Genomic DNA, 27,898 nt, shown 5'->3' with positions numbered 1-27,898 from the left:
TTCAAAGCTAACAAAAATTGACTTCTGTGAAGAAACATTTATCTCCAAAGACACTTACCTGGCCCGGTAAGTAACCGGGACTTTCGAGAAACGGGCCCCAGGAAGCTGTTTTCTTCTATTTGAATCGCGTTCATTTTCGGAAAGATAGTTGAATTTTTCATTTACAAGCGTTCAGAAGCTGTTTGTTGCGATATTTTTGAAAGCTTTTGTAATGGCAAAAAAGCCAAAATCCCGCGACGACTTGTGTGCAAATTAGTCCCAGCCGGACTCTACTGCGCATGCGCACATAGTTCCTTTAATACAGGACCTAAACTGCTCACGGTTTTTGAAAGAATGGATTAATTTTTATGTCATCCACGGGAGAAATACGCTTATACATACAGCGGATATTCAGAATGAATTGTTACTTCTGCGTGAGAAAATCTTTTTTCCTGAATAACGTTCTCCAGTCTTTCAGAATCAACCTGAACGCTGAGGTATCACAGCGCTGTTAGATTCAATCTACTGAAGTTCCGAAGTTATCATGGGCTGATTCACTGAAATAGTAAACAAACTAAAAGGAAATCTGCTTCCGGTTCGTGTTAGTAGCGAAATGAAATTCTCTGTAATATAATCCAACAGTAACAAACTTGTCACACAATCAATTTAAGGAGGATGCCCACTATTGTTACTGCGCATACGTTCTGCGCATCTCGAGATACTCAGGTTTCCTATGGGTGGTGCCTACTAATATAGGGATATTTTTGCGCGCTTTAAAACTATGCGAGAGGAAGTAGAACTTAGCAGGTGATTTTGATATCCAAAAAGAAAATTAGTGGTAACCATGCATTTTTCAGAGATAATATAGCTTCAATTTGGAAAAAAGCGCCATAAATTGCTTTGTATTTTACTGCTTTTTAGAATAATTGTTGCTTAATTATCTCTAAAAAGTGCATGGTTACCCCCAATTTTCTTTTTTGGATTTCAAGAGCCGCTTGCTTTTCCCGCATGGTGATAAACCGCGCAACAATACTTCCCTATAATTAGGCGCCGTCCTTAAGTACCGAACATTACTCCACAAGCATGACCATATTTATATAATTATTATAAGCCATCAATTTTAAAGTTCTGAGTAAATGCCTTTAGAACTATGCTGTTTTCTTTGCTAAGTTACGTGTTATCTGCATTGTCCGAGTATCCATCGGAATTCATATTTGGGCAGAAATTAGTCGTGTAAGGCACACAGTCGATGTACTGACACCAGGAACAGAACTGGGAATCCTTCACCACGAAGAACGTGACACAAGTAACAACCAACAAGGTGAGAAGGATCAGGAGAAAAATCCCTCTACAAACCGTATTAACTGCCAAGTTCCTGCAGCGAAAAGTCGTGCGGGGAAGAAACGCTAGCGAGGCAAACAGCCCAAATACAAAACCTCCTATGTGAACAAAGTTTCCAATGTAAGGCAGTGTACCCAGGGCTGAAACAAAGAATAGAATATTAGATTACGACGACAACTGATACTTAACTAGTACATAAATTGCCTATACCTCAGCAAATTTCATAAAAGAGACGGCGGTGAGGGAACATCTTAATTTCTTGCCGCACAATTTGAGGTATTCTAGCCTGCGTTGCAGCCGGACTTGTCACTCAAGACCTATAGAGAACTCGATATAGTCCGTCTATATCAGGGATTGTTTAGACTGTCTGCGACGCAGGCTAAGGTATTCTTGCGTTTATTAAAAAATGTATACTTTGTAGACACGAAAACTAGAGCTGAAGTTAATGGAGTTTCCAGTGTCGGATTATTCAAGGTTCAAAATATCAGGACTTAAGGCAAAAATAAATTCACCCAAGGAACGTGCGACTAGTATCTCAATTTTTGTGTTTCTACAAGTATTTACCATGACAACCCACCCGGGTGGGAAACTTGCCGTTATAATTTACATGGCTACATTTTCTTGGCTCAAAGCACGTTTAATAATGCAGACGAATATTTATTGTTAGTCGGTGATGGTTTCCACGGTAACAGCACCTACCAAAACTAATGAGAGCCACGCCTATTAAAAAAAGTACTTCGCAACAAGGACGGCGAACGTCATGCCTCAGCTGAAGGAGTTTAATGATCAGTAATCCAATCAGACCAAACAGCGCACCCGATGCACCAACCTACCGCAGAGTCAAATAAACAGTTAGTACGTTCTGTGCTGGGACATCTAAAACAGTGAGACTTGCAACTTAAAGAGCCTTTTCCTACAATCAGCCAATAAATAGCTGATCATTCACGCCAGCACACAAGAGAAAAAGATAAGAAAACGAGAAGTAAGTTCCATTCGTAAAATTACATAAAAAAAACAACAACAAACAGTGGCCCATAAAAATAATATGTAAACAGACATAAACCTTTTCACTTTTCACGTTTTAACCTTTTTTTTAACTTGTTCAGAAGACTTCGAAGACTACTTTGTGTAACAGCGTAATTAAGCGCACTTAATGTGCACCTTGGGAAAGTTAACCTGCTATCAGGCGGAGAGGCCCATCGTCGTTATGTTCTCTTATGTCGGTTTATTGGTTTATGTAAAACAATTCATGTTTCCTTTTTCTAGGGGACGGTTCACCAAGCAAAACTGATGAAAATAACCTGTAATAACAGACCATGTCAAAATGCAACTCAAAATTTTTCCTATAAAGTGTAACGTTTAGGAATTCTAAAGACTGACTCAATAGCTATAACCACATTTAAATAAAGGGTTGGGTTAGCCCGGGTTATCCACGCATCGGGTATAAACTTTCGAGTAAACAAAGAATTAATTGTGTGGTTTAAACTGTGAATCACTGACACTTACCTGTGGACTAAGCGGGTTAAACAATCCACAAACCAAATTTCCACCAATTCCACTTATCATGTATATCAAGCATGTCCGTACAGTTCTAAGAATAAAAGAAAAACGATAATCCTTGAAATCATTGGTGAGTATGTATGGCCTGCTTCTAACCAAATATGCAATTTTCCCTAACCAACATGTGATTTTCCCTATCTAGTAATATGACTTCCCGAACAGACAAGATAGGTCATGAAAAAAAAAATTCAACTTTGTCACTGAAGTCCCAATCTAAATGAACACTTTTAGTGCTGCATTGCTAAATTTTAAAATGTCCCCACTTTTTCAAGCCAAAATGCAAAAATTCTATTCCTAGTTTCAAACTAGCCAGCAAAACAGGCCCATCTCAAAACCACAAAAGCAACACCTTTCAGGGGTGTACATAGTTTGTATGTCTTATATGGGAGAGTAGTCCAGAGGTTCCTCCTCCAGGTCCGGGTTCTTTTGAAATTAGCCAATAAAAAAGAATTTCCCTGTTCATAGCCTAAAAAGATGACATAACATATAACATTTTTACAGCCTTTTTATATGACTATGCAACCATTTTAAAGACATACCCAATCTCCCTCTCAATCAATATGCCCACAGGAATCTGGAAAAACAGATTGGTAATCAGGTGAATGACACCTGAAACAAGATGCAAAGTATCATGCCGTGATCTTCTATGTACAACAAACCTCTTAAAAGTTTATAACAATAACTATGGTAAATGCAGACAAAATCCCACTTCCTCTCTATAACCTCTTCTCTTCACAATAAGGGGCACTTAAGCTATGCCCTCTCCCTGCATAGAAGTTTGCCTGCCGCCACCTTTTCCTGCTGTAAGCTCCCCAGAATAACAAGACCTAATCACAAACATGTATCGGCTCAGTGCTTAAAACAAAAATTTTACCCACTTGTCAATGAAACACTTTCAAAATATTTTTAATAGTCACTTTCACTCTCAATAATCTGCAAAAATTAACTCACCAAGATGCAGGAATATAGGCGTGATAAGTCTGTACCACTGGTGGCCTCCTGTTTTGTTCTCCACTCCACTCATTCCACAGATATCATCCAGGCAATTCACTTGACTGCAGAGGAGCTTTATTAAATATTGATTTAAGAAAAAATGTTAGTTCCACCTGCAGCCTTTTCACTGCTACTGACATCCCCTTATTATGCATCCACACCTGAAGAAACTTTGTGAATCCATTTATACAAATGCACAGTTGGCAGAGAGCCGCTATTTTGAGCCAACAGTGTCTTACTATTTTGAGTCAATGGTGTGTTGATGGGGGGCATGGATGGCATAGTGGTGAGAGCACTTGCCTCCAACCATGTGCCCCAGGTTTGATTCCCAATGTTGATCCCCTATGTGGGTTGAGTTTGTTGTTGGTTGCCGTCCCTGCTCCAAGGGTTTTTCTCCATGACCACAAAAACCAAAACTTCCAAATTCCAATTCAACCTGGAAATTATGCATGGACACCTTTGAAATAAGCTCCTAGAACTCTTTGGTGCTCAGTGGGTAAACAAAAGCGGTGACAAGAACTTCACTTAAAACCTCATATCTGACATTTTGTCGTCACCCACAGGACACTTAGTTAAGCAAGAATGACTATGGTTAGACTAAGAACATAATTTAGACCCTTGAATACACATTAATTACCCAAAATAACAAAATTGGCCTTTTGAGAAGTACCTGAAACAACAAAGACTGGCAAGCTAAATCTAATATTAAAACTGGTTTAACTCATCTCTAAGTAACAAGTTCAGCAACAAAATTCCTGGATGCAGTTGTAGTAGTCTGAAATGTCAGCCGTCTCCTTGGCTCCCCCTAACCCACAGGGCTGACATTTCAGACTACAGTTGTAGTCACTACAGATGAAATTATTTTGAATTAATGACTACTAGAAATCAAAAACAGGGCAAAATCACATGACTGCTAGTTGATGTTGGCCAATGTTTGACATACCTTGTCATCATGCCAGTGGCCACTCAGGAATGAACAGAGTTCTAGTGAGATCACATGACACTCTGCATGCAGCCCAGCACAGCAGGGTCTGAGTGTGATGCCATGTGTACAATTCTGACTACTAGAACTGCAGTTCATAGAAGAGCCAATGATCACACCTGGGCACCTAAAACACACAAGCATAATCAGCATTACTCTTGTAATATCTTTATATTTATTATGGTATTATATATTTCTTGTCCTTGCTCCTGAAGGTAGTTTAATTGCCATGGGTAGTCTTGAGCTTTCTGAAACTACGCAAATAAAAAAATCTATCCTAAAAAGAAAGAAGATAAAAAAAGGTTGAGCACTAAAAATAAACACCAGAAAATATCCCTGATTTATCTCTAGAATCAATCAAATTTGAGTAAGTTTGCAAGACTTTTTAGAAAGAAAAATATATTTTTTTATCAGACAAACTATGTTGAGATGACTTTCAGCTGTGCCAGTATTAATTTTCAAGTGCTGCCTGATTTAAGAGTTTGCATAAACTAGTTAGCACAGATAACTGAGAAAGGTTCATTAAAAGTTTAAACTCATTACATGTAACTTAATATCCAACCTTGTTCTGGCTTTCATACCACACTCTCCATTGAATGAACAGCACCTGAAATCAGCTTCTCTCTTGTCTATTTCGTTGGTTCTATTTTCAACAACCTTCAACTTTTTCATACACTGAAAGACATACCAAGTAATCTTTACTTATTTAGTATACCAGAAGACTTTTGGAATATTTAACATTCTTTAAAAAAATAAAGATTAAAATTTATGATAAAAGAATGAATATGTACTTACAGGTGCATATTTAGCTCCTACTTGAACCAGAAAGGATGAATTTGGTCCAATAAATCCATTGACGCCACAGTATCTTTCTGCTTTTTCTTGATAGGTTGAGTTACCCAGTTTATTTGCTGATGCTATGAAGCCAAATTTATTAATTGTTTCACTTTTGACTGTGGGTTTAAAACCAATAGGTTCAATCCCCCCTGCAACACAAACGTATATGACAAGTCCGCAATGGACAAGGGTGATGATGCTTATAAACAATGGCCAATGAAATATCCTTGCTGGTACTTCTTCAACACTATTCTGGGTGTCTACTGTTGTTGATCGAGGTTTCCGTCTGTCAGGTGGGATTAAGAAATTGTCACCACAGTAACTGTACACAGAATATTCTGTGTTATCATCATTACTTGGCGGCCTGGAATAATTCAATAATCCACTTCCAGATCTGGATGAACGACCTGGAAATGAGAAAAAAATGTAGAGAGGTTGTAGACCTATAGGCCAGGATAGATAAAGAGTTGATGATTGGCACTGCTACTTTGATCAATTGGCTTTATTTAGCTGAGGTGTTAGGTAATACTCTAAGCAAGACAAAAACTGTTAATAATATTTCATGATGGAGCCAAACCTAATCTAACAACTAGAATCTACAACAAGAACTCTTGGACAGAGTCTACTGACAGTAATGAAGGCTGCATGGGGATGATAAGTCAATTTGCAATATTATTACAATAATATTGTCTAAGTTTACTATTGCAGCATTGCTTTGTAGCATCACACCATCTATGGCCCATGGTGCAACAATTTTAACACCCAAAAACAATAATTGACCAGCTCCCAGTTAGCTTGATAGCTCAGTTGTTCAAGCACTGCACCGGTATTGCAGAGGTCATGGGTTTGAATCCCGTTCAAGCCTGAAATTTTTTCCAGGCTTTCTTTTCACAAATTATTGCTTAAGTTACGTAAATAACTCTGAGGATCTTTCTTCTATTTGATCTTTCACCCGCAATTCAAATATATGTTTCATATCATATTCAAAAACAATAATGCGAATGAGCTTGGAACACCTAAGCTGTTTTTCTTACGATTCTATTGTATTTTCTCCATCCATTTTGTATGAAATCCCTGCTTACTTGGACTACAATCTCGATCTATTTGAGCCTTTCAACATGACTGTTTTGACCGCACAAAACTTGGAGGTCTGGGGTGGGTGGCCAACATGAAAAATGTGTAAAAAGGGTAAATTACCCTTTTTACACATTTTTCATGTTGGTATATTACTTAAAGCGACATGTCAGGCTACATGATGGCCACTAAATAAAGAAAAGAAAGTTTTTTCTGCACCCCAACTGGGGCTCACTCATGACCACTAGATCATCACTGTTTGACCGAGGGATGCCTGGAGGTCTGCTAGTGGGTCAGACCAAACTAAGGAAAATTAAAAAGAAGAAAAATAATGGGTATTTATAGAAGCAGTGCGTCACGCTTTGTGATGTGCCGCTTAATAATTATTCCTCCACTTGTACTTGTTAACAGGTCGTCCCTGGGGTGAGCTAATGGTTTTATGACTTGGTAGGTTTTTCTTGTAGCTACGTTTTTGATTGCTCAAAAATTCTACAATATTTCTTAGTTGAATGTCATGATTTGAGTATAAACAAAATTAAATATTCAAACAATGCAGAAAGCCTGACTCATATAAATCTTAACTCATTCTGGTTTGGGCAAGTTTTCAAAGTATTAGGTGGTTCCCCTGTTGAAGCGATAATGAAACATCAGGTGATTCAAGGGTAAACAACAAGGGGCGTAAGTTAGTTTTGATCTCCATGCATAGTCTACGTCATAAAGTGGTCATGAAGCCACTTTGTAACTCCCTCCTGGGAAAGATTTCTGCCCAACCCCATACATTAATTATACAGCTGTACAATTGCACCACAGTCATTTTTTACAAAAATGGCAAAATAAGAGTTTGAGTTCCAAAAAATGTATACCGGTACATAATTTTAAAATGTTTGGAGCTGTGCGGAAATCTTGCCCTCACCTGTGTTATGTAACATTGGTTAAAATAAACGAGTCCAGCAATAAACTGAGATCAAAATGGTGGAACTAAACACGCTATTTTACCCGGGTATATTTACTTCCGGTGCATCAAACTGTCACCGAAGACGAACCTCAGTTAATACGCACAAAGGATGTAATTTCTCTCATAAAATCGTTTGCTCCCCTCAATGTCAGTAAAAGCAATCTTGTTATACCGATTTCATCGCCAGGAGGAAATGGACACTTGCGACTTAAAAAATTTTCGAAGCTGATTGCTCACTCGCGATTCCTTGGTCAGCCAGTTCAGTCAGTAGCTATCAGTGCTCGCTAACAGGGTTGGCAAAAGGGTAAATTCAGATTGAAAGACAATGTAGATAACCTTAAATTGTTTTTGCTACCACATACCTGGCCTTTTATCTGCAAGAAGCGGTTGCGTCTCCATTTATCACGATTCCTTCTGCAGAATACAAACAACGAGAAAACAGTTTCGATTTAATCCAGCGCGTTCAAGGAGCACTGGGACTGATCGCTTGCTTTGCCGACAGTACAGAGAAAATAAGATGCTATCAAAACTGACAGAAAATAATGTTTTTTAAAAAAAATGCCAAATAAAATCGTATAACATAAAAAATTCTGGACTTTTTCTTACAGTTTTCGCTTGATGAGAATTTTTTTGGTTTTACAGATATTTAAACAAACATTGAGCGCTCAACTACACATTTTTGATGGGATTGCAATCCGAAGTTCTTCCAGCATTCATTGGTCAATTACCTCGTCAGAGAGAAGGGTGGGGGGGGGGGTGTTTGCTACAACTCCTTTCATACCAGTTTACAAGAAAAATCGGGAAAGGAACAAGAGTCCTTGAATGTTTAGTTTGTTGCTTTTACTAAAAACCATCTGTAACTCAATATAATATGATTTTTGTAAGAGAGGGCACAAATCCATCTCTGCTCCTCCTGTACCCCACCCGCCACCGATGAAGTCGTGCCCGGTCTCTCGCTTTCGGCTGTTGTCTTGATAACGGCGTCATCTGACAACATAAATGTACATGTTTGTGTTGGAATTCTGTGCAATTCGGACGTCTAATGTTCGTCTTTCATTTAGTCTTATACCTCGTGGAGCTCGATAAACAACGATGAAAATAATTACGGTAAGTAATTTACCAAGCTTTGGTTGACAATTGGAATGAAACCCTTCGAAGTTCTATTTTTTTCGCGCCAAGTTGAGAAAAATTTAAAATGAACTTGCAAGTTGTTTGGACCTTTCTGTCTGATATGAAGCTTATAAATAATTCTGTCGTGGACACTGTGATTTTCCTGTGGTTGAGGCTTTAATTATGTCGCCAGTCCAGCTCCTAATTTTCTTTTTTTTTTTGTTGTCGTTCTTGTTGTTACTTAAAGTTAGAATTGAAATTTGCATAATTCTGTAATTATAAGATAATTTTGTACAAACGGTAACAGTAAGCTTATTATTGGTAGCTAGTATTAATTATTAAAGCTTAATGAACAAGGTCGTGATACCACAAATGTTCCTTTCCTTTTCTTTTTTCGTGACTATAGCGCATACATGTTCAAAGCTTAACAAAACGTTCGTAGAGCTAATGCTACCTGGCTGTTGTAATTGTTTAGTAGACACTGGATTAGGTCACATTGCAGAATTGAAGGCATAATTGTTTCAAGGTGAAAAGATCAATACACCATATAGTTCCAACTTACCTGAAAACAAATTCGAGAACTCATTTAAAATATATTGTAAGCCTTGTGAGGCAGGCTGGCATAATACATTGTGCAACTTGGATACATTCAACTTCAGTTAATGTCACTGTTCCATTTAGAGTATCCAAACACACAAGCTTAATTAATGAAACGTAGAGTAATGTAGAGTAAACACAGAGTTTGTGTTGCATCAGGTGCATCTACATTGTTTGGTGATATTACAGTCCTAATATTGCATCATTATATTGTGTCTGCTGCTTATCTTTTTGCAGGGAAAAGCAGTCTTTCAGGAACACTAGATGAGGACAATCAAAATTTGTTTTAAGATGATCGGGGCTGTCTCCTACATCTTTCTAATATGGAGCTGTCTTTACCAGGTAGAGATCAAACTAAGTCCATAGCTACAATTGTTCCATTAACATGATTTCTTTGTAAAGACTGTTAAGGGTCTTGTCCAGGAACCATGCAGAAAAAATCTTTTGGCTCTGTGCTTCTCACTAAGGGAGTCCTATTATTTGGGATCCTGTTATATATGTACCATATGATCTCACTGTTTTATTTTTAAATGTCAATATCTTACTTCAATAAGTTCCTTTTATACTGGCATGGAAGTGACTGAAAAATACAAAGTCATGTATTTTTATTTCAATGTGCAGTTCCAGAAAATATCCATACTCCCCTCCCCCCCCCCCCACCCCTCCTCCTGGGAAATTCCAGTTGTTTCATACTTTGCTTCAAAAAGACCCTCCCCCCTCCCCCTAGGAATTTCTGATGACCTTCCATGGGGTGGACATTGTTTTTTTTTCTGGAACTGCACACTAATTATATTATTTGTGATCATGAAAAGCTGGGTTGTATTTTACCAGGGTTGTGGTGCTTCCTGTTCATCAAGTTCTTGTTTCAATGGAGGCAGCTGTGTTTCAATGCCCAGTGGAGGACAGTCTTGTAAGTGTTCTGCTGGGTACACAGGCGCTAACTGCTTAATTGACATTGATGAATGTGCCATGCACCCTTGCCACCATAATGGAACATGCGTTGACCAGGTATTTGGAGTTAAAATGTATTTTTAAATATTGGTTTGCTTGTTGGTCAAGCAAAATGTTCATAGTGGAGATATTTAATTCAAAGTGGCTACCTAAGCATGATAATTGATTATAATACATGTTATTTGCTCTCATTTAAGTGCTTATACAAGTAAGAATACCAGGTCATTATAGCTAACAGCTGTAAGTACATGACTGTAAGGTAACAATAGCATCTGGATTATTATACAGGTGCATGTCGACCCTCTTGACCGTTTCCAGGCAGCTACATGGGTAGGCACCCATCAGCAGGACTAATAGTTATTAAACCGTTAACTCCTACCATGTTTCAGCTGGAATGGGACAGAATTGATCAGTGAAAACCCATTCTCAATTATAACCAGGCTAAGCTCAGTTGAATTATTGATTAATTTTTATCTTCTAGACTGAATTGAAGAGCGAGGCTGTACTCACTAATTAAAGTATTTACCAAGTAGTCGGTAATTTTATTACCACTGGCATAACTGTCAGTCACAAACCTGAATCATAAAGTGATCAGAAGTTGCTAAATGTTTTCAGGTTAACTCATTTCGCTGTGAATGCCCCCGGGGATTTGCTGGAATCATATGTGAGACAAATATTGATGATTGTCATGGCAACCCATGTAGAAATAATGCTACATGTCAGGACCTTGTCTCTGACTTCCACTGCCGCTGCTTGCCTGGTTTTGTGGGAAAGACATGTGAGGTGGACGTTGATGACTGTGCTGGATCACCTTGTCACCATGGTAGCACATGCAATGACCATGTGAATAGCTTTTCCTGCTCATGCCTACCTGGTTACACCGGGAGTTTGTGTGAAGTCAACTATAATGAATGCGGCAGCAGTCCTTGCAGGAATGGAGGAATCTGTGCCGATGGAGTCAATGCTTACCTGTGTGTTTGCAAGTCTGGTTTCACTGGGGAGAACTGTGAAGTGGACATTGATGACTGTAATCAAGCACCCTGTAAAAATGAAGGTGAGAAAGTAACAGGGTTTTCTTCTTATTTAATAGCAGTACATTGGACTAAGGTTAGGTCAGATTACAATACCAACAGAGGAACAGAAACCTGCACTACAGCTTCAGAACTCTTTTGGCACATTATGCTTGTTATAAGATTTAAGATGAGATGGGTAATAAGGGCCAATGCTATACCACTGGTCTGTTTTGCAGCCCAGTTGATTTTTCTTAGAATAAAATAAGTGATAATTGCACTTGAAAATTACAGATAACATGGGGTAATTATTGTAACAGTTTTTGCCAAAAACATTTGCATGAAATTCACAGTTGTGGGTGATAAATTTGTTTAGAAGTGGTAACAATAATTTGTTAGATCAAAACAAATTCCTTGAAAGTGATACAATTTTCCATTCTGGGGTGCAAAGAGACATTTAAGGACTGTTGTTTAGATATTTTTCATTTTATTTTCCTATGTCCTATGTCAAAACTATATCCTGTCATGCAAATATTTGTGTGGGTTCCTTCAGTGCCTGCTTTTATTTACGCTAGAAGTTTAATTTGTTATTTGTTCCACAGGAACCTGTCATGATCTTGTGGCTGACTTCCGCTGTGACTGCACTGTTGGGTTTCAAGGAAGGACTTGTGAAACTAACATTGATGATTGCTTATCTGCTCCATGCCGCAACAATGCCACCTGCATAGATTTAGTTAACGGCTTCTCTTGCACTTGTTTGCCAGGTTTCACTGGTCAAAAGTGTGAGGTGAACATAGATGAATGTAAAAATCACAAGTGCATGCATAATGCTGCATGCATGGATGAAATAAACTCATACAGGTGCATCTGCAAGCCTGGTTTTACAGGAAGGTTTTGTGAAGTAGATGTTGATGATTGCATTGTTCAGCCATGTAAGAACCAAGGAGTGTGTGTAGACTTGGCCAATGACTTCAAATGTGTCTGCCAAACAGGATTTTCAGGAAAGGACTGTGCAGTTAACATTGATGATTGTGTAAATGAGCCTTGCCATCATAATGGAACATGTTTAGATTTTGTAAATGACTACAACTGCACTTGTTTAGGTGGATATACAGGCAAAGACTGTCATATCAATATTGATGAGTGTGTGCATGATCCCTGTAAGAATGGAGGAACTTGTATTAACAGAGCTGATGGACAAGGTTATGATTGTGTTTGCCCAAATGGATTCACAGATACAACATGTTCAGTTGATATGAATGACTGTGTACCTAATCCTTGCCATAGCGGGAAATGCACTGATTTAGTCAATAACTTTAAATGTAACTGCTCTGGGACCATTCCAGGAAGAACCTGCGCTGGTCCACTGAATGTATGTAGTACATTCTCATGCCGTAATGGAGGAACGTGTGTCTCCGCAAATTCATCATACCAATGTGTTTGCTCTGATGGATTTACTGGCGCTGACTGTGAGGTGGATATTAATCACTGTCAATCACACAGTTGTCAAAATAATGCAACATGTCTTGATGGCATAAACAGTTATTCTTGTGTCTGCATGAAGGGATATACTGGGAACTATTGTGAAACAGAAATTAATGAATGTCTTAGTAGACCTTGTGTTAATGGAGCTACTTGTGTAGATTTGATTAACGACTTCAAATGCTTGTGTCCTCCAGGATTCAAGGGACGTACATGTTCTGTCGATATAAATGAGTGTTACTCATTTCCTTGTCATTATGATGGAGTTTGCACAGATTTGGTGAATGGCTTTAGTTGTTCTTGCAGGCCAGGGTTTACAGGCAGAACATGTGAAACTGACATAGACGACTGTAAATCTGTAACGTGTTTAAATGGAGGTTACTGTGTGGATGGTATCAACAAGTTTGAGTGTCTGTGTAGCCCGGGGTTTGGTGGAATACACTGTCAAATAAATATTGATGACTGCGCTCGACAGCCGTGTAAGAACTCTGGCAACTGCACTGACTATGTGAATAACTTTAAATGTAGCTGCTCTCCAGGATATACAGGTCAACAATGTGAAGTAGACATTGATGAATGTGCCACTCAACCATGTCGCCATGGCGCCACATGCAACGACCTAGTGAATGGTTTTCTGTGTAGCTGTCCTGTGGGTTACACTGGTGTCCACTGTGACACAGATATAAATGAATGTCTGTCACAGCCATGTGTCAATGGAACATGCAGAGATGAAACAGGCAGATTTGAATGTGTCTGTCAAGCTGGCTTCACTGGGCATCTCTGTGAAGTGAATATAGACGACTGTGCTCAGTTTCCTTGCTTGAATGGTGGAAGTTGTTTTGATATGGTCGATGACTTTCTTTGCAAATGCCCAGTTGGGTTTATGGGGAGAACTTGTGCAGTGAATATTGATGACTGTGCTTTTCAGCCTTGTCAGCATAATGGCAGCACATGCGTGGATGGTGTGAACAGCTTTAGCTGTGTTTGTGCTGCAGGATATACAGGAGTCAACTGCTCTGTTGAGATCAATGAGTGTGCCTCATCTCCCTGTGCCAATAATGGTACCTGCACTAATGAAATATCTGATTTCAAATGTTGGTGTCCAACAGGATTCAAAGGTAAGACTCATTGAAAGTAATTAATTTTAATTACCATATTAAAGAGCTGAGTGCATAAAGTTTTATGTCAAATTTTGCTGACTCAAACTTTTTGCCTTGTTTTTCTTTTGAAAACTAACCAGTGGGGAAAAACACAGAGTAATGTTCTCTGACGAAAGGCCTGCCACATGCAAAAATTCAGAAACTTTTGAGCAAAACGAAAAATTGGTCCAGAATAAATTATTGGACATTAAAGACAGTTATTCTCTCAGCCCTTCAATGATTATTATTGATTTGTGTTTTGCAAAAATTGACAGCCGCCCATTCCTTAGCTGGCTTCAAGAGTAGACATTAAAGGCTGACAGACAGATAACTTCACTGTAGTAATGCCACCCATAAAATTAACCAGTAGTTTCAAGACTTAGGCCAGCAACTACAAATATTATAAGGATACTTTTAACTGGCTTTTTAGAGTTTAAAAATGACTTAAAAGCCAACAAAAATGGAAAACTTTCTCAAGTTCATGACAGGCTACTTTCTGAATCTTATTCATTATGCTGGAAATTTATGTCAGATATGAACCCAGACAGAACAGCACTGAGCTCTCCTCAAGTCTCCCTGTACATCCTGTATGACTAGCTCACAAAAAATAATGCAACCCCCTATGCTGAAGGTAATGGGTTTGGTGCCCCTTGGGAGCTCTGAAGTTTTTTTAGTTTCAGGATCATTACGACAAACAAATTTAATAGTTTTTAAATAATTACATAACCAAGCTAAATGTATTTGACAAATTTAGCTTAGAACTACACATACAGAAACTTCTGACTTGTTGTACAAACTCTCATGTAAACGTTGTTATAGCTCCACCCTCGCCACCACCTTTCCTGGGGCTTAATCATTCCCTTGTCCCATACCTTTTCCGCGGTTGTCTAATCTGGATTGATCAAATATGATCAGTTGGGACTCATTTTGATCATTACTTTGTACTTTAGGTCGTCATTGTGAGATAAAAGAAAGCAAGTGCAATTCATCTCCATGCCTTCATAGCGGGACTTGCCTTGACATTCCAGGAGGTTTCCAATGCGTCTGTTCACCTGGTTTTACTGGGGTCACTTGTAATGTTTCATCAGCCATCCATGGATGCACTGGAGTGCTTTGTTTGCATGGTGGCAGATGTGGTCTTGTTGGGATTCAAACCCAGTGTATATGTCCTCAAGGATACCATGGTCAGCACTGCGAGCTACTGACTGACAGGTGTCAATCATCTCCCTGTCTCAATGGTGCCACATGTGTTGATAGTGGCAAGTTGGTGTTCTGTAAGTGCCCTGTTGGCTTCACTGGGAAATATTGTGAGAAAGGTGAGTGGGAAAACTAGCTTTTGGGAGTAAAAAGATTAATTGTTTTGACTCAAATTCCAGTTTAATTTTAAATTTAGAGAAAAGTCTTTCTATTATTTGTCAATTTGTATTCAAGTGAAACGTCAAACCAACAGGTTTAATTATTCTATTTCACTTGACTTTCTAGTTTTTGACCACTGCATTGTTCGAGTGGCTGACAGCAACCTTACATTCCCATCCCGCATCTGTGGGTCTCACGGAGCATGCGTTAGTCAGCGCACTGGTTTCTTGTGTATCTGTCATCCGGGATATTCAGGCCTTCTCTGTCAGCACGGTAAGTTTGTCTACAGAGACTAAGAATGGCTTTCATGTCCAGTAATGAACTCACCGAATGCCAGATCAAAGTGGCTTCCTCTATTGATCTGAAACATCAAGTTTAAAATCCAACACGTTAGTCATCTGACGACTTGTCAAACCCGAAGTTATGATAAACGACAGGGAATTCCTTCGCATACTTTCTCAGGTACAAAGAGAGAGTGGTTGCTTTTCAGCAGTCAACCGATTTGTCACGTAACGTTTCTTCAGGTTTCTTTCTAGATTCATTGTTCGTAGGAAATCAATCAAAGGACGATACAAGGTTTTGGAGATAAAAAGAGAGGACAAAGGATTGTACCGACCTAAGCCTCTTGCTGTCTCTACAGTGCAGATCGTGAACAATAAAAAATTATCTTGCTTCGCTTGGTTTCTTTACCCATCGTCCAACCTCGTTCCCAGGTCTTTTACCTTGGGAAAAGTCCTGGGAACGAGGTTGCCCATCGTCAACATCAAATTTTTATTTCAACACGATGTCATATCATTAAAATCAAATGGTCTTCTTATGAGATGTTTGCAAAGAAAAAGGAAAAAGAAAACTTTTTGAAACAAGTTATTGAAATAAGAATTCATTTGGTATGAAAATAAATAACCTTGTCATGTAACGATGTTTTAAAATCATTTAAATTTGATCGATCGTCTTATCTCTACAACGATCTTGTTCCGTTAGGCAAATCTCTGTAATGCAGGGCTTTGCAGCAGACTTAATGATTTTTAACTGAATTGAATAATTTCTCATCTTTTGCAGAAGTAAACGAGTGCTTATCGAATCCGTGCGCAGAGAACATGACATGTGTTGACGGAATTAACCAGTTTACTTGTGAGCTTCTTAGTATGCAGAACAAACCGCAAATCTCAGGTATGTAATGTTATTTAAACCCGGCAAGGTTTCTTTTCAGAGGGGCTTGGTATCAGAAGGAAGGAATCAGCGTTTCACAATTGGTCCTTTACAGTGTAAGAACTTAAACTACCAGCTTAAAATAGTGAGCCTTATTTTAAAAACAGTTCATGGGTTCTAATCGGGAGGTCTAATCATCGGAAGGCTGTTAGCGTCAGAGATTTCACTGGTCTATTTTCCGAGAGGATTAAGTACAGAATTTCACGGAAATAAGGTTTTCAAGAGTGAAGAACAAGCGTGACTTACAGTGTCACGCATGCTTTAGATTATAACGTGTCACACTTATCTGCAAAAACCTCGTTCCTAGGACTTGTCTTTTTCCCGCCCACAACAGGGAGTAGCGATGGCCCTGGGAACCAGACAAGCTGAAAATTCCAAAGTTCTACTCATACACTGAACTAAAGGGTTTTATTTAAGCGCGGTCTGTCCAAAGCCATATCATGACTGCTGATAATTCTAAATTTTAGCTCTTAGAGTTTTTTCCTATATCTTAAGGACGGTGCCTACTAATACCGAAGTATTTTTGTGCGGCTTATGACTATGCGGGAAAAACAGATCATAGCAAGGCCTCTTAGAATCCAAAAAGAAACCTGGGGGTAACCACGCATTTTTCAGAGATAACTGAGCAATAATATCTCCAAAAAGCGCTAAAATATAAAGCAATGTATTGAATTTTTTTCCTAAATTGAAGCTGAATTATCTAAGAAAAATGCATGGTTACCCCTAATTTTCTTTTGAGATACCAATAGCACTCGCTAAGTTCTGCTCTCTCCCTATAGTTTTAAACCGCGCAAAATTATCCTGTATTAGTAGGCACCACCCACAGGAAACCCGAGTATCTCGAGATGCGCAGATCGTATGCGCAGTAACAATAGTAGGCACCGTCCTTTAGTGTGAACATTGTATCTTTGTGTGTTAGCTTTTCTTATTCTGAGGCCCGTTCTGTAAAACACTTCTTGTGACGTAGGTATCCTCAATAGATATTAGCACTTTCAAAAAAGCGACCAGGCCACGTGTTGTCACTTGGTTACAGTTACGAAAACCTATTTTTGCTCTCCCCTGAAGGTTTCAGTAGCTTACTTGAATTCTCCTTTCACGATTTCTTAGCAAGCAAGTCAAGTCTATGTGAAGGTCTGGTGGTAAATAAAACACACTGGAATGACGTTGAAGATTACGAATAGAAGAATAAGATTGACCAAAACATGATTAGTGTAGAAGATGTATAAATATCACGCTCTCTTGTTTTAGGTCCCGGCCATACCAATCTCGATAAATTTAAAACAGGGCGCTCCCCCGGGAGCATGCGTACCTTTTATTTAAAAAACATTCTGTAGTAAGGCATAGAATTTCCCACTCGTGAAGCATTCTTAGTAGATAATGACCTGATCTATTTCTCGTTAACACTCCACTGTGTTTATACCTCAGGTTCGTCCACCGTGCCTTCATATGTAGTTCCTGTTGTCGTGGTTACAGTCGTGGTCCTGATATTCGCAGCAGTTCTCCTCGCATATTCTCTCAGGGTCCGGAGGCAGAGGAACGGGCGAGTGAAGCTCACAGAGCAGCACGCCGAAACACTTCCCCACCCCTACCCTGAGGAAAAAACATTTGAAAACCCCATATACCAGGTAGTGTAGGGCCGAATTTATACGCTGCGTTTCAGTGGCGTCCAATGCGATCAAATTTACCGATTGGGTGGTTTTCAATTGAGTATCGATTTAAAACAATTCGTGTTTGCTTTTGTTTCCTCTACTACGTTCTGTGATTGGTTGGCAGAAGTGCCACTCTCTCAACCAATGAGAATCAAAACCAAAAACAATCGTCACTTGAGTTCACGCGTTTTCCCGCGCTTGGCGCCGGTTACATGCTTTGAATTATGATTGGCCCATTGTCACGTTTACGTCTGTTGTGATTGGCCAGAGTAATTACTTTGGTTTTGATTTCACGACACTCAATTGAAAACCGGTTCTAAGAATCGAATCTGCTTGTGTTCGACGCTTAGGTCTGCGTTCACCTCTCAAAGTAAAGTACTAGGGTGGCTAGCACTGAGGAACTGATTGGGACAAATAAGGAATGATCAACTTTGCAGACTTTGTACTTTTAGTTTAGAAAAGCAAACTTTTCGTTAAAAAAGGAGCAAAAACAGATGAGCCCCAAATAATAGCTTAGTCAGATTGAAAAACAACTGGATGAGAGTAAACCATAAAGGAACAAAGAGAGTTAACAGTGTAGACTGGAATTCATTATGGCCGATTAAAAAGGTCAAATTTCTGTTAACTCTGGTATGCTGTCCGTTTGCTTAGGTTTGAAAGTAAAAAGGACGATAATTTTATTAAATACAAGCAGAGAATGACTATATGTTGTTGTCTCTTTGTAGCCGTGTGAAAAGGTAATTGGGGTGGATTGTCGAGACGATATTGATGCCTTAGAGGCTCTGAGACTACACATCGATCAGGAGCTACTCGACCTCTCCTTCTTAAGCGACGGAGGAAGCTCGGGACTGAGAGAACTGAAAAAGACTACCTCTGCTCCAGATCTCCGCAGCTTACACGTCACCGTCACGGACATGGAGACTAGCAGTGTGTGTACTGTGGATGATCTATCCCAGGGGTCTGTTGGGGCAGTGCGTAACGGCTCATGCTACCGAGATAATGGTGTCAACGGAAACCTGAAGCAGTCCAGGGAGTGGCTGGATACGTTTCTTTAAAATGCTTGAAATGTCGACGGTAATGTGTGTGTTTCTCATCCCCGCTTAACAAGTTCAAGAGACCGTCCCACGATGGAATAATGGTCATTGCTGTCTGTTTGTTGTTTGTATGGAGGGAGGGGGGGGGGGGAAGTGGTTTTCAATTGAGATTAACAAACGAAAACTATGCGATTGTGATTGATCAGTGGCCAATCACAATGAACAAAGGCAACTCAAAGAACTATTCAGAACTCGAAAAAAACACCCAGCAGACGCCAAGTCATCCTTGTTGACCCAGGGGCAGTCAGTCGGGGGCAGGCGAAATGGCGCGAAGAAAGTTTTCAAGAATGGGCGAAGAAGCTCCTTCGCCTGTTCTTGAAAACTTTCTTCGTGCCATTTTGCCTGCCCCGACTGACTGCCCTTGGGTCTCTAAGGATGACGCCAAGCGTGAAACAACTGTAAGGCCGTCACCTGTGGTTTGGGTTTTTGCTCTTCATTTGTAGAGAAACTATCGCGAGTTTCATAGTTACTCTCGACACTCAATTAAAAACCATTCTAATTTTCACTAATTTTCTAAACTCGTCACTCTGAAGGTGCTGCTTGAACTTGAAAATGAAAGAAAATCAATGTTTTCGCAATGTGCGTATATGAGATAAAATGAAAGAATCTCTTACGAGCGGCTTGGCTGCGTGAATATGACAACCGAAACCAAGCTACTCTGCTCGAGCGCTAAATAACAGTTTTAACAACTTAAAATTTATTTATTATATTTATACTTGGGGAAATATAAAAAATATCCCATTGCACGATTGTTTATCTTGCTTTAAAATCGAAACAGGCATCAAAGTTGTAGTCTCTGTCATTTGTAAATCGTAAATCGAAAATGGAAGTGTGGATAAGATGCATGTAGCTGAGAAATAATTAAAAAATCAAGTGATTTATAATAATTTAAATTATGTACTTAGGAATGTTCATGTTAAAATAAATTGTATCTTAAAAGTCTAGTGAATTGGTTGGCTTGTATCAAAAGATTTAAATAATGTAATTGTGTTATGATATAATAAACTGAATTAAAGATAATCTATTACATATTGCTTCAGGTGTGATGTTTTGTTGTATTTGACTTAAGATGGCTTTTTTGTGTACTGTCTGTTGCGATTCCAGTATCGTGCTAGCTGAGTATACCCTACCCTCACACCAGTCGTTGCTTCAACACTTGACGCCAACCCCCCCCCCCCCCCCCCCTCGCTTTGCAGGTAATATAAGTCGCCCATGAGTCTCTGATCAACACTGAGCCCACAATCATGAGGGACCCTTCTCTTTTTGCGCAATGAAGAAAACAAAGGCTCCGCGGTTGAGAATAAGAGGGCGGGTAACAAAGCCTTCATCCTCTCTTCCCTAAACTTCAAAGCTTCTGCAAGAGTGACTAACCGCCTGTTAGTAGAAAGCAAAACCCGCCACTTAAGCCAGTAAAGTCACAAGACTCGAGTGAACTGTGTCTAGAACTCCATTTTTGCCATCACGCTTCAAACAAGAGGTTCTCAGGATAATGCATCCACCATACGACATAATAAAGGCACGTGCTAGCCATGCCACTAATCCACGTGAAGAAAATCGGCAGGAGAGACGTCTCACTGTTAAAGGGCGTCTAGCTCTGGTGACGATAATAACTGAATGTTTAGTTTATCAACAGAGATTCGAGTGCTGACGTTTTGAGCGTTAGCTTTGCGTCAGAGCGGATTCCGCGGCGCTCTCATTCTGACGAAGGCTAATGCTCAAAACGACGGTCAGTACTGTGGCCAATTTACCTTAAGTTACCAACTCTGTTGATAAACTAGTCATTCGTTTGTACCGCCCCATCGACACAGCACCACAATTTCTTTCTAACTCCCTTATCTCAGCACGATAACAAATGTACTGATCCAGAAAAACTGAATGTGCCAAATGAAATCCGAAATTATAAAATTTACGGATACGGAAAAAAGGCAGTTGGCCAGTGAATGGATAAACTATTTTTAAAAAACAATAGTTCTAAACCTTTACTGAACATCCTCCTTCTCAGGGCTTTTCCTTTGTTCTGTGAAACGGTGGTTCAAATGAAAAAACATACTGAAGCATCAGGTGTTCCGCCATTTCTATTTCCCCCTCCCCTCCACCCCCCACCCCACCCCCTTTTTTTTTATTTTTTGAGGTCAAAGTTAGAGTGAAGAGACCATTCCTTTGCCCCCACCGTTGTTCTTCTCGCTAGAATATGCTTCGGCCATGAAAGAGCCTTTATGTAACCGGTCGTATATTCCATTGGCTTTGTTGAGGTTAAAGTTTCTTTTCTAAATTTGTATTACAGTACAGCGACACAAGCCCGCGATCACTGATTCCAATCGTGCGCATACTCAGTACAAATGAAACCCAGTCACAACAGAGTCATAACATGGAGACTGTAAGCAATGTAACAACCGAGCAAACACCATTAACGGACGATAAACAGGACGATACAGACGATGAAGACAAAAACAACGTCGATTTAGGAGTTGCTGGTTTACCACAAGTGGACTTTGCTGGCTCAAAAAACGAATTCGAGACGATAAACTTGGACGGAGATGGTGACGATGAAGAGGAAGAAGATCCTGATCGCGATCTCCCGGACGACAAACGCAAGAAAAAATACAGAAAAAAGAAAAAACGGAGTCAGCCACTCGACGATTCTTCAGACAGCAGTACAGACGACGAAAGAAAAAGCTGTAGAAAGTCAAAAGAGACTGAAATAGATCCGGTAAATACGAGCTCATTAATCGCGAAATATATTCAAATTCCATCAACGTAAGCTACGCTTACAATTTGATGCACGTATACTTGAATTGACTATGAAATGCTGGGCTTAGTTTCCTCAGATATTCAGTGTGTTTTATAGCCCCAATGACGGGTTTTTTATTGTAGTAACAGGTGTTTATGATTGCGTAGTGAAACAAGATAACAATTATTAGCCTTCAGACAAATTGCTCAAAGAGCAGCCAATATACATGTAGGAATCACGAGACTGGTAAACTTTGTATGGTAATATTGAGCTTATCGCAGTCTGCAGTTTGAGACAACACTTTGAGACAGCAGTTGTACCGTTTCTAGACACTTCTGCCTTTCTACACTTCCAAACCCTTTTTGGTGCATTGATACCTGGTTTTTGGTAAAATTTTTAATGCAAGTAAAACTTAATGGTGAGTTTTAATTCAGAATTAAAACTAATTAGGAAATATTGAATTTAATTTTAAGCATCTGTCATCACCACCATAATTAATCCTGATGTGTTGTTTGAATATGCTTGTTGGGGTCAGGCGGATTTTGCTCGTAAAATTGAGTATTTTGTTTTTTGGCAACACCCATGAAACCAAGGTATTATGCTCAAAATTATGCTCTTCTAGAGGTATTATGTTCCTAATTACTATGGACTAAAAGTACATTTTTCACTCTCTAGCTATTAAGTAAACATTCCTACACAGTCCTTACAGTTGTTACAAATGAACAGTATCGAAAAGTTACAATTTGGTAACCAGTCTTTTGACTATGCCAAATGCACTGGGCACGAGTCACTTAGAATTGTTTTACAGTTCTGATTCAGTGTTCCTAAAATGGTGGAGTTGCTTCTGATTATGCTAAAAAATATGACTATTATACAGGAATTATGACTGATGCTCCAGATATAGTATTATGCTCAAAACTATGTTGGCATAATCCATCAGACCCTAATATTATAGATGTATGTTTATGTTGATGTTCATGATCACCTCATACACAATTATCTTATAAGCTGAATTCTAGACGCATTTTGATTGGTGCTCACTTATGAGCTATTAGAGGACAGACGCATAGATGACGTCACCATTAACAACTTTTGTTTATTTATTATATAAAACAAAATAGGTTCCATGTTGCCGTGCGTCTGTTCAGTAATAGATCACAGAAGATGTCAAACTGTGGTAAGAACATCACTTTTTTGTTCTTAGCATATTTTGACATCATCTGTGATCTATTATTGAACAGACGCACGGCAACATGGAATCTATTTGTTAAATATACAACTGTATATTCGTAACATGTTGGTTGTCAATGAATTTCATCAGCTGAGAAATTTTTTATTGCTAGATGTCAAAAGCCAGCCATTATCTTTATCATCATGCCACATCATACAATGCAATCAGCTGACAGTAGTTTACCTTGAAACCATTGAGCTGTGATGAGACAATAATATTTGCAAAAATTTTACCTCAAAATTGAAGGAAAAACATGATTAGTGAGGTACTGGGAATGAAATATGTTGTTAGTTTATCCTTTGTTTATTGTTGTGTTTCCTTTTAATAACAAATGAGTGATATTGCACTTATGTATGCAATAAGAATACTTGAGAAAAATAATATAGGATTGAATGAGATTCAAACCTGTTACCACTGTGATACCAGTGTAGTGCTCTACCAACTGATATTTCAAGCCAACTGGAAACTGGCCATTTTGAAAATCTGTATTATGCACATAGAAGTGAAGAGATGGAAGTAAAATATATGAAATACTTTTTGTGAGGTACTAGTACTATTACTACATGTATGTAAGAGAAGTGTTTGCTACATAACTTTATGACAGAAACAGTGGCACTAGGTGACTATATGCTTTTAACTGCATGTGTTCGTTCAGCTTCACCCCTACATACATTTACAGTATTAAAGTTATGTCACTCAAATATGTCTTTTTTTTTTCAGTCTGACCTAACCTGGCCTCTGTGGGTCTGGTATTACATTGTTGCTGTTTCAACTGGAGCACTCAAAGGTATTATTTCATTTTAGGCTCTTAGTGAAGGAATGCAATTCCTTCAATTAAAGATTTAATAACTGTCCCTTAAAACAGGATCTCTCATTGTAATCTTGATGAAAATAAGAGATGACTTGCTCCTGTTTGACTGCAAGAAGTTCTTTCTACTCATGTGACTTGCATATGGATTATGAGAGTTGTATGGTGATCTCCTTGTAAAATGTTTGTTGATAACATCTCAGGCTTGCTGTTTGATTATTGATTAAAAGTAAGCAATCAATTTGCTTAGAACAATCCAGCTGGGCTTTGACCATGAAGATGGCAGTTGCTAAAAGGTGAAGAAGTAAAGAACAGAGTTGATTAACTACCACGCATTTTTGTTCTTAAAGGAAATGATTAAATGTGATTGTATGTTCTTAACTAAACATTGTTTTACTGTCTAATTGATCAATGAATCTTTTTTTTAGTGGCAGAGTATCTTGGAGAGAAGCTAGCAGCATTTTTTGGTATTACTACTCCAAGATATCAGTATGTAATAGATGAATTTTACAGACTTAAAGAACAGGTAAGTGAGAAATATTAAAATAAATAATGAAAACCCACCACCATTTACACCCAGCCTGATTGCACACACAATGTTAAGCAGCAGACCATTAAAAAGTTCACAAACTTTAAATTTTAATAGTTTATTCATTGCCTGTTTTATGCCGAAGTTTTTTAGAAGACAAACAATTCGAAAAGGTTTCTGAGCTGGTACTTTGGCAAACAGACTGGGTCCAATTTAATAAAGCATTTAAACTTTTAACTAACAGTAATTTAATTATCTGGATCCTTGTTATTAGGTGCTCATTCAGAAAAAGAGTCCAAGAAATATTATGGGTGGTGCCTACTAATACAGGGACATTTTTGCATGGTTTGAAACTATGCAGAGAAAGCAGAACTAAGCAAGTGCTCTTGGTATTTAAAAAAAAATTGGGGGTAACCATGAATTTTTCAGAGATAATAAAGCTTCAATTTGGTAAAAAATGCCATACATTGCTTTGTATTTTAACACTTTTTAGAACCAAGTGAAGCAAATTATGAATAATTAATTTTTTTTTCTTTTCTGTTTAAAGTTAAACAAAAGAAACCAACAATACATCTGGTCTTCTGCATGTTAAATCAGATTGTCTTCATAGAAATAAAGATTTCTAATGCCAAATTAATTGACAGTCGCTTGTGTATCCAGGTCCAAAAATGTGATTGATTTCTGATAATGCGAGTGCTGCTGATGTTGTAAAAGCACAAGGTTCTAGGGGGATCCAGAGGCATGTTCCCGTGGGGAATTTTAAAATTTTTATTCCTGAAAAGTGACATTTTCTGTATTTTCAAGTCGCTCTGACAGTTGTTTTCCGTACTTAAACCCTCTTTTATAGAAAAATTGTAAAAAATCTGGCCGTTTTCCTTAAAATGGTGGAAACCTGAGTGCTCTCTGTCACTTAACCGATTCTTTTTTTGTTTTGTTTTGTTTTAGGAAAGAGAGGAAGAAGAAGCAGAAAAAAGGGAAAGGGAGTATGTAGAACGAATGGCAGCTGAAAGATTGGCCTCTCTTGAAGGTGGTGACAACTTGCATCTTCAGCTTAATCAGTTAATGAATGGCAAAGTGCAAGATCAAAGTGCAGATACCCCTGAAGACAAACTTTGAAGCCATTCTCTCCATTACAATAATAATTTATTAATGTAAAGGGAAATGTCTGGAAATCTTAATAACTAATGTTATTGTTCTTTGTTATTCTGGTTATTTATAAACACGAACACTATATTCCAACATTAGAACTAGACTTGGAACTTTACAAACAGCTGGTTCTTTCTTTAAACGACGTAAGAACAAAAATAATGTGGATTATTTAGTACAAAAATTGTGCCATAAGCTAATTACTCTTAAAAACAACAGACACCAAGAAACTAGACTTAATCATTAACCCAGAACATTTTAGTGTATATTTTTTATTAATGCACTACATTTAGCATAATTTATTTTACTTACTGCGTTCAAAGCTTGATGTAGTGAATAGTACGTATTCTTCTAAATTTCAAACATTTTTTGGTAGGTTTGATGCATGGTTTACTTGGATATTTTTTACATGAAATTGTTTGTGTTACATGTAGTAGTAGCTTTTTAATTTTTGTCTGTTTTCTCTTGATTGTATTCACATGTAATGTAAGCTTGAAGGTAAACTACATCTGATGTACGCGCAGCACTTACTCATATTAATAATGTACATGTTATTAAACTCTGACTATGTGCGGTCAGCATTCCTAGTTTCTGAAAACTCAAAAAGGTGGTTAAAGAGAGATATTTCTTGTACATGTACATGTAGTTGAATGATACTTGGTATCAGGACTGAATTTAGAAATTTGTATTAACTAAACCTGTTCTCTGAACTTCTTGTTACTCCTAAGGTCATCAAGAACATCAACAAAATTACTGTGAATGACTGTGAAACTAAGAAAATCATGAGTTCTAAGAATTATTTTTGGAACATTTATTGTTCTGTGACCAATCAGAGGTGAAATCAAACCACAAGAAAAAATACAAAAATAATATTTTATTACCGTTACAGCTTGCATTCTTTTAATCTTGTGTCTGATAGGTTTTTTTCCCAACACAATTTATTAAAATGACAAAAGTATAATTTCTTCTGTTCACTTTTTTTGGGGAAGGGAAAGAAGAAAAAAATCACACTTGTTTTGCTTGTGTATTTGTTTTCCAAATCAACAAAATAGTAATCACTGTGAACAGTCCAATTTCAAGAGAATGCTGCCAATTTGTTAATGACCGCTTGGAGAGATTCAGATGTAGCCTGCACAGCGATGTAATTGGGGAGGGGGAGTTGGGATGGGACCAAGAAAAACTGAGAGAAAAAAGGGGGGACTCCCCTGCCCAATTACGTCCGCTGTGCAGACAAATTCAGATGAAAATTCTGGCAAATTAGAGGGTTGTTTCTGTGGTATGCAAATGTATATGATGTAAGAGTTTGAAGTTGTTGGTCATGTCACAGTAACTTTAATTTAAGTTAAGCTTGCAATCATAGTATGGTTTAAAAGCAAGTTGTGAATAATGCTACATTAAAATTTTGGTAGTAAAACTATTGTTTAAGAGCCATTTGTTGTTTGTGGGTGAACCATGTTCTCATAAAAAAAAATAATTGTCTCAAATACATGTATTTATCTTGGTTTCACAGGGGAATAATATTAAAGTCAAGCTTGGATCATAGTAAAGTTAAGAGAACCATTTTGTTGTTTGTGGATGAATGTCTCCTACAAAGCATTGCATTTTTTTTTTAATATGTATCCATCTTGGTTTCACAGGGGAATCACATCCATGATATGCTTAGAAAACTGCAAAATTAAACAAATAAACCGAATATATATATTTGGCCTAATTGGGTTGTGTCATGAGCTTGTATCATGTAACAATGGTATTCAGTAGGTAATGCATTAGTGTTGGCCCTGAGTGTAAAAGCTGAAATCAAGTTTATGTTTCATTATTAATTTTTTGGAAACTTTAGTTCAATCATCAAATGTCGTATAAACTAGGTATGTAAATATGCCAACTGAAATTTGCTTTTTTATTTGTTTAATTTCTTTATAATTCACCAGCTAGTATGGTTAACATGTGCGACGAGAAGTTGGCACAGCCAATGCTCCACCACACCAAAGTTTTTCTCCCTTCTAAGTTTGAACAAGGTCACTTCTTGTTACAGTATAATGAGTGATAGAGGCAGTAGTTTTTTTGGTTCAATTAGAATGTCGGACTGCAGAAAATAACAATTGTTAATTAAAAAGTTGCAAACTGAAAAATAAAGA

General features: G+C 38.2%; 3 protein-coding genes across 4 annotated transcripts; 2 read left to right on the top strand and 1 right to left on the bottom strand.

Annotated features, from left to right (window-relative positions):
* Positions 1–103: 103 nt before the first annotated feature.
* LOC146450550 (inactive rhomboid protein 1-like) lies at positions 104–8,135 on the bottom strand. Its single transcript, XM_085100298.1, has 9 exons — positions 8,084–8,135; positions 5,651–6,099; positions 5,418–5,530; positions 4,817–4,982; positions 3,832–3,946; positions 3,420–3,489; positions 2,827–2,911; positions 2,020–2,149; positions 104–1,460 (listed from the first exon to the last, which is right to left on the bottom strand). The coding sequence occupies exons 1-9, from the start codon at positions 8,118–8,120 to the stop codon at positions 1,150–1,152; spliced, it is 1,476 nt and encodes a 491-aa protein (XP_084956424.1). The 5' UTR covers positions 8,121–8,135; the 3' UTR covers positions 104–1,149.
* Positions 8,116–20,351, top strand: LOC146450549 (uncharacterized). Of its 2 annotated transcripts, XM_085100296.1 has the most exons (10): positions 8,116–8,828; positions 9,666–9,770; positions 10,260–10,436; positions 10,995–11,433; positions 11,992–13,989; positions 14,961–15,326; positions 15,493–15,639; positions 16,426–16,536; positions 18,001–18,200; positions 18,950–20,351. In XM_085100296.1, the coding sequence occupies exons 2-10, from the start codon at positions 9,693–9,695 to the stop codon at positions 19,277–19,279; spliced, it is 3,846 nt and encodes a 1,281-aa protein (XP_084956422.1). In that variant the 5' UTR covers positions 8,116–8,828; positions 9,666–9,692; the 3' UTR covers positions 19,280–20,351. The 2 variants fall into 2 exon arrangements, 1 of the variants encoding a protein (XP_084956422.1); XR_014860275.1 differs by lacking the exons at positions 16,426–16,536; positions 18,001–18,200; positions 18,950–20,351 and adding an exon at positions 15,988–16,066 and having other exon boundaries at positions 15,493–15,739.
* A 1,294-nt stretch (positions 20,352–21,645) lies between these two features.
* Positions 21,646–27,194, top strand: LOC146450548 (uncharacterized). The gene is made up of 4 exons (XM_085100300.1): positions 21,646–22,028; positions 24,001–24,067; positions 24,517–24,614; positions 25,563–27,194. The coding sequence occupies exons 1-4, from the start codon at positions 21,687–21,689 to the stop codon at positions 25,731–25,733; spliced, it is 678 nt and encodes a 225-aa protein (XP_084956426.1). The 5' UTR covers positions 21,646–21,686; the 3' UTR covers positions 25,734–27,194.
* Positions 27,195–27,898: the final 704 nt, after the last annotated feature.

The sequence above is a fragment of the Pavona decussata genome, unplaced genomic scaffold (genome assembly GCF_977016875.1).
Source record: "Pavona decussata unplaced genomic scaffold, jaPavDecu1.1 SCAFFOLD_441, whole genome shotgun sequence".
Lineage (NCBI taxonomy): Eukaryota > Metazoa > Cnidaria > Anthozoa > Scleractinia > Agariciidae > Pavona > Pavona decussata.
The sequence above is the reverse complement of the archived record's forward strand: the minus strand, read 5'-3'. Positions and strand labels throughout refer to the sequence as shown.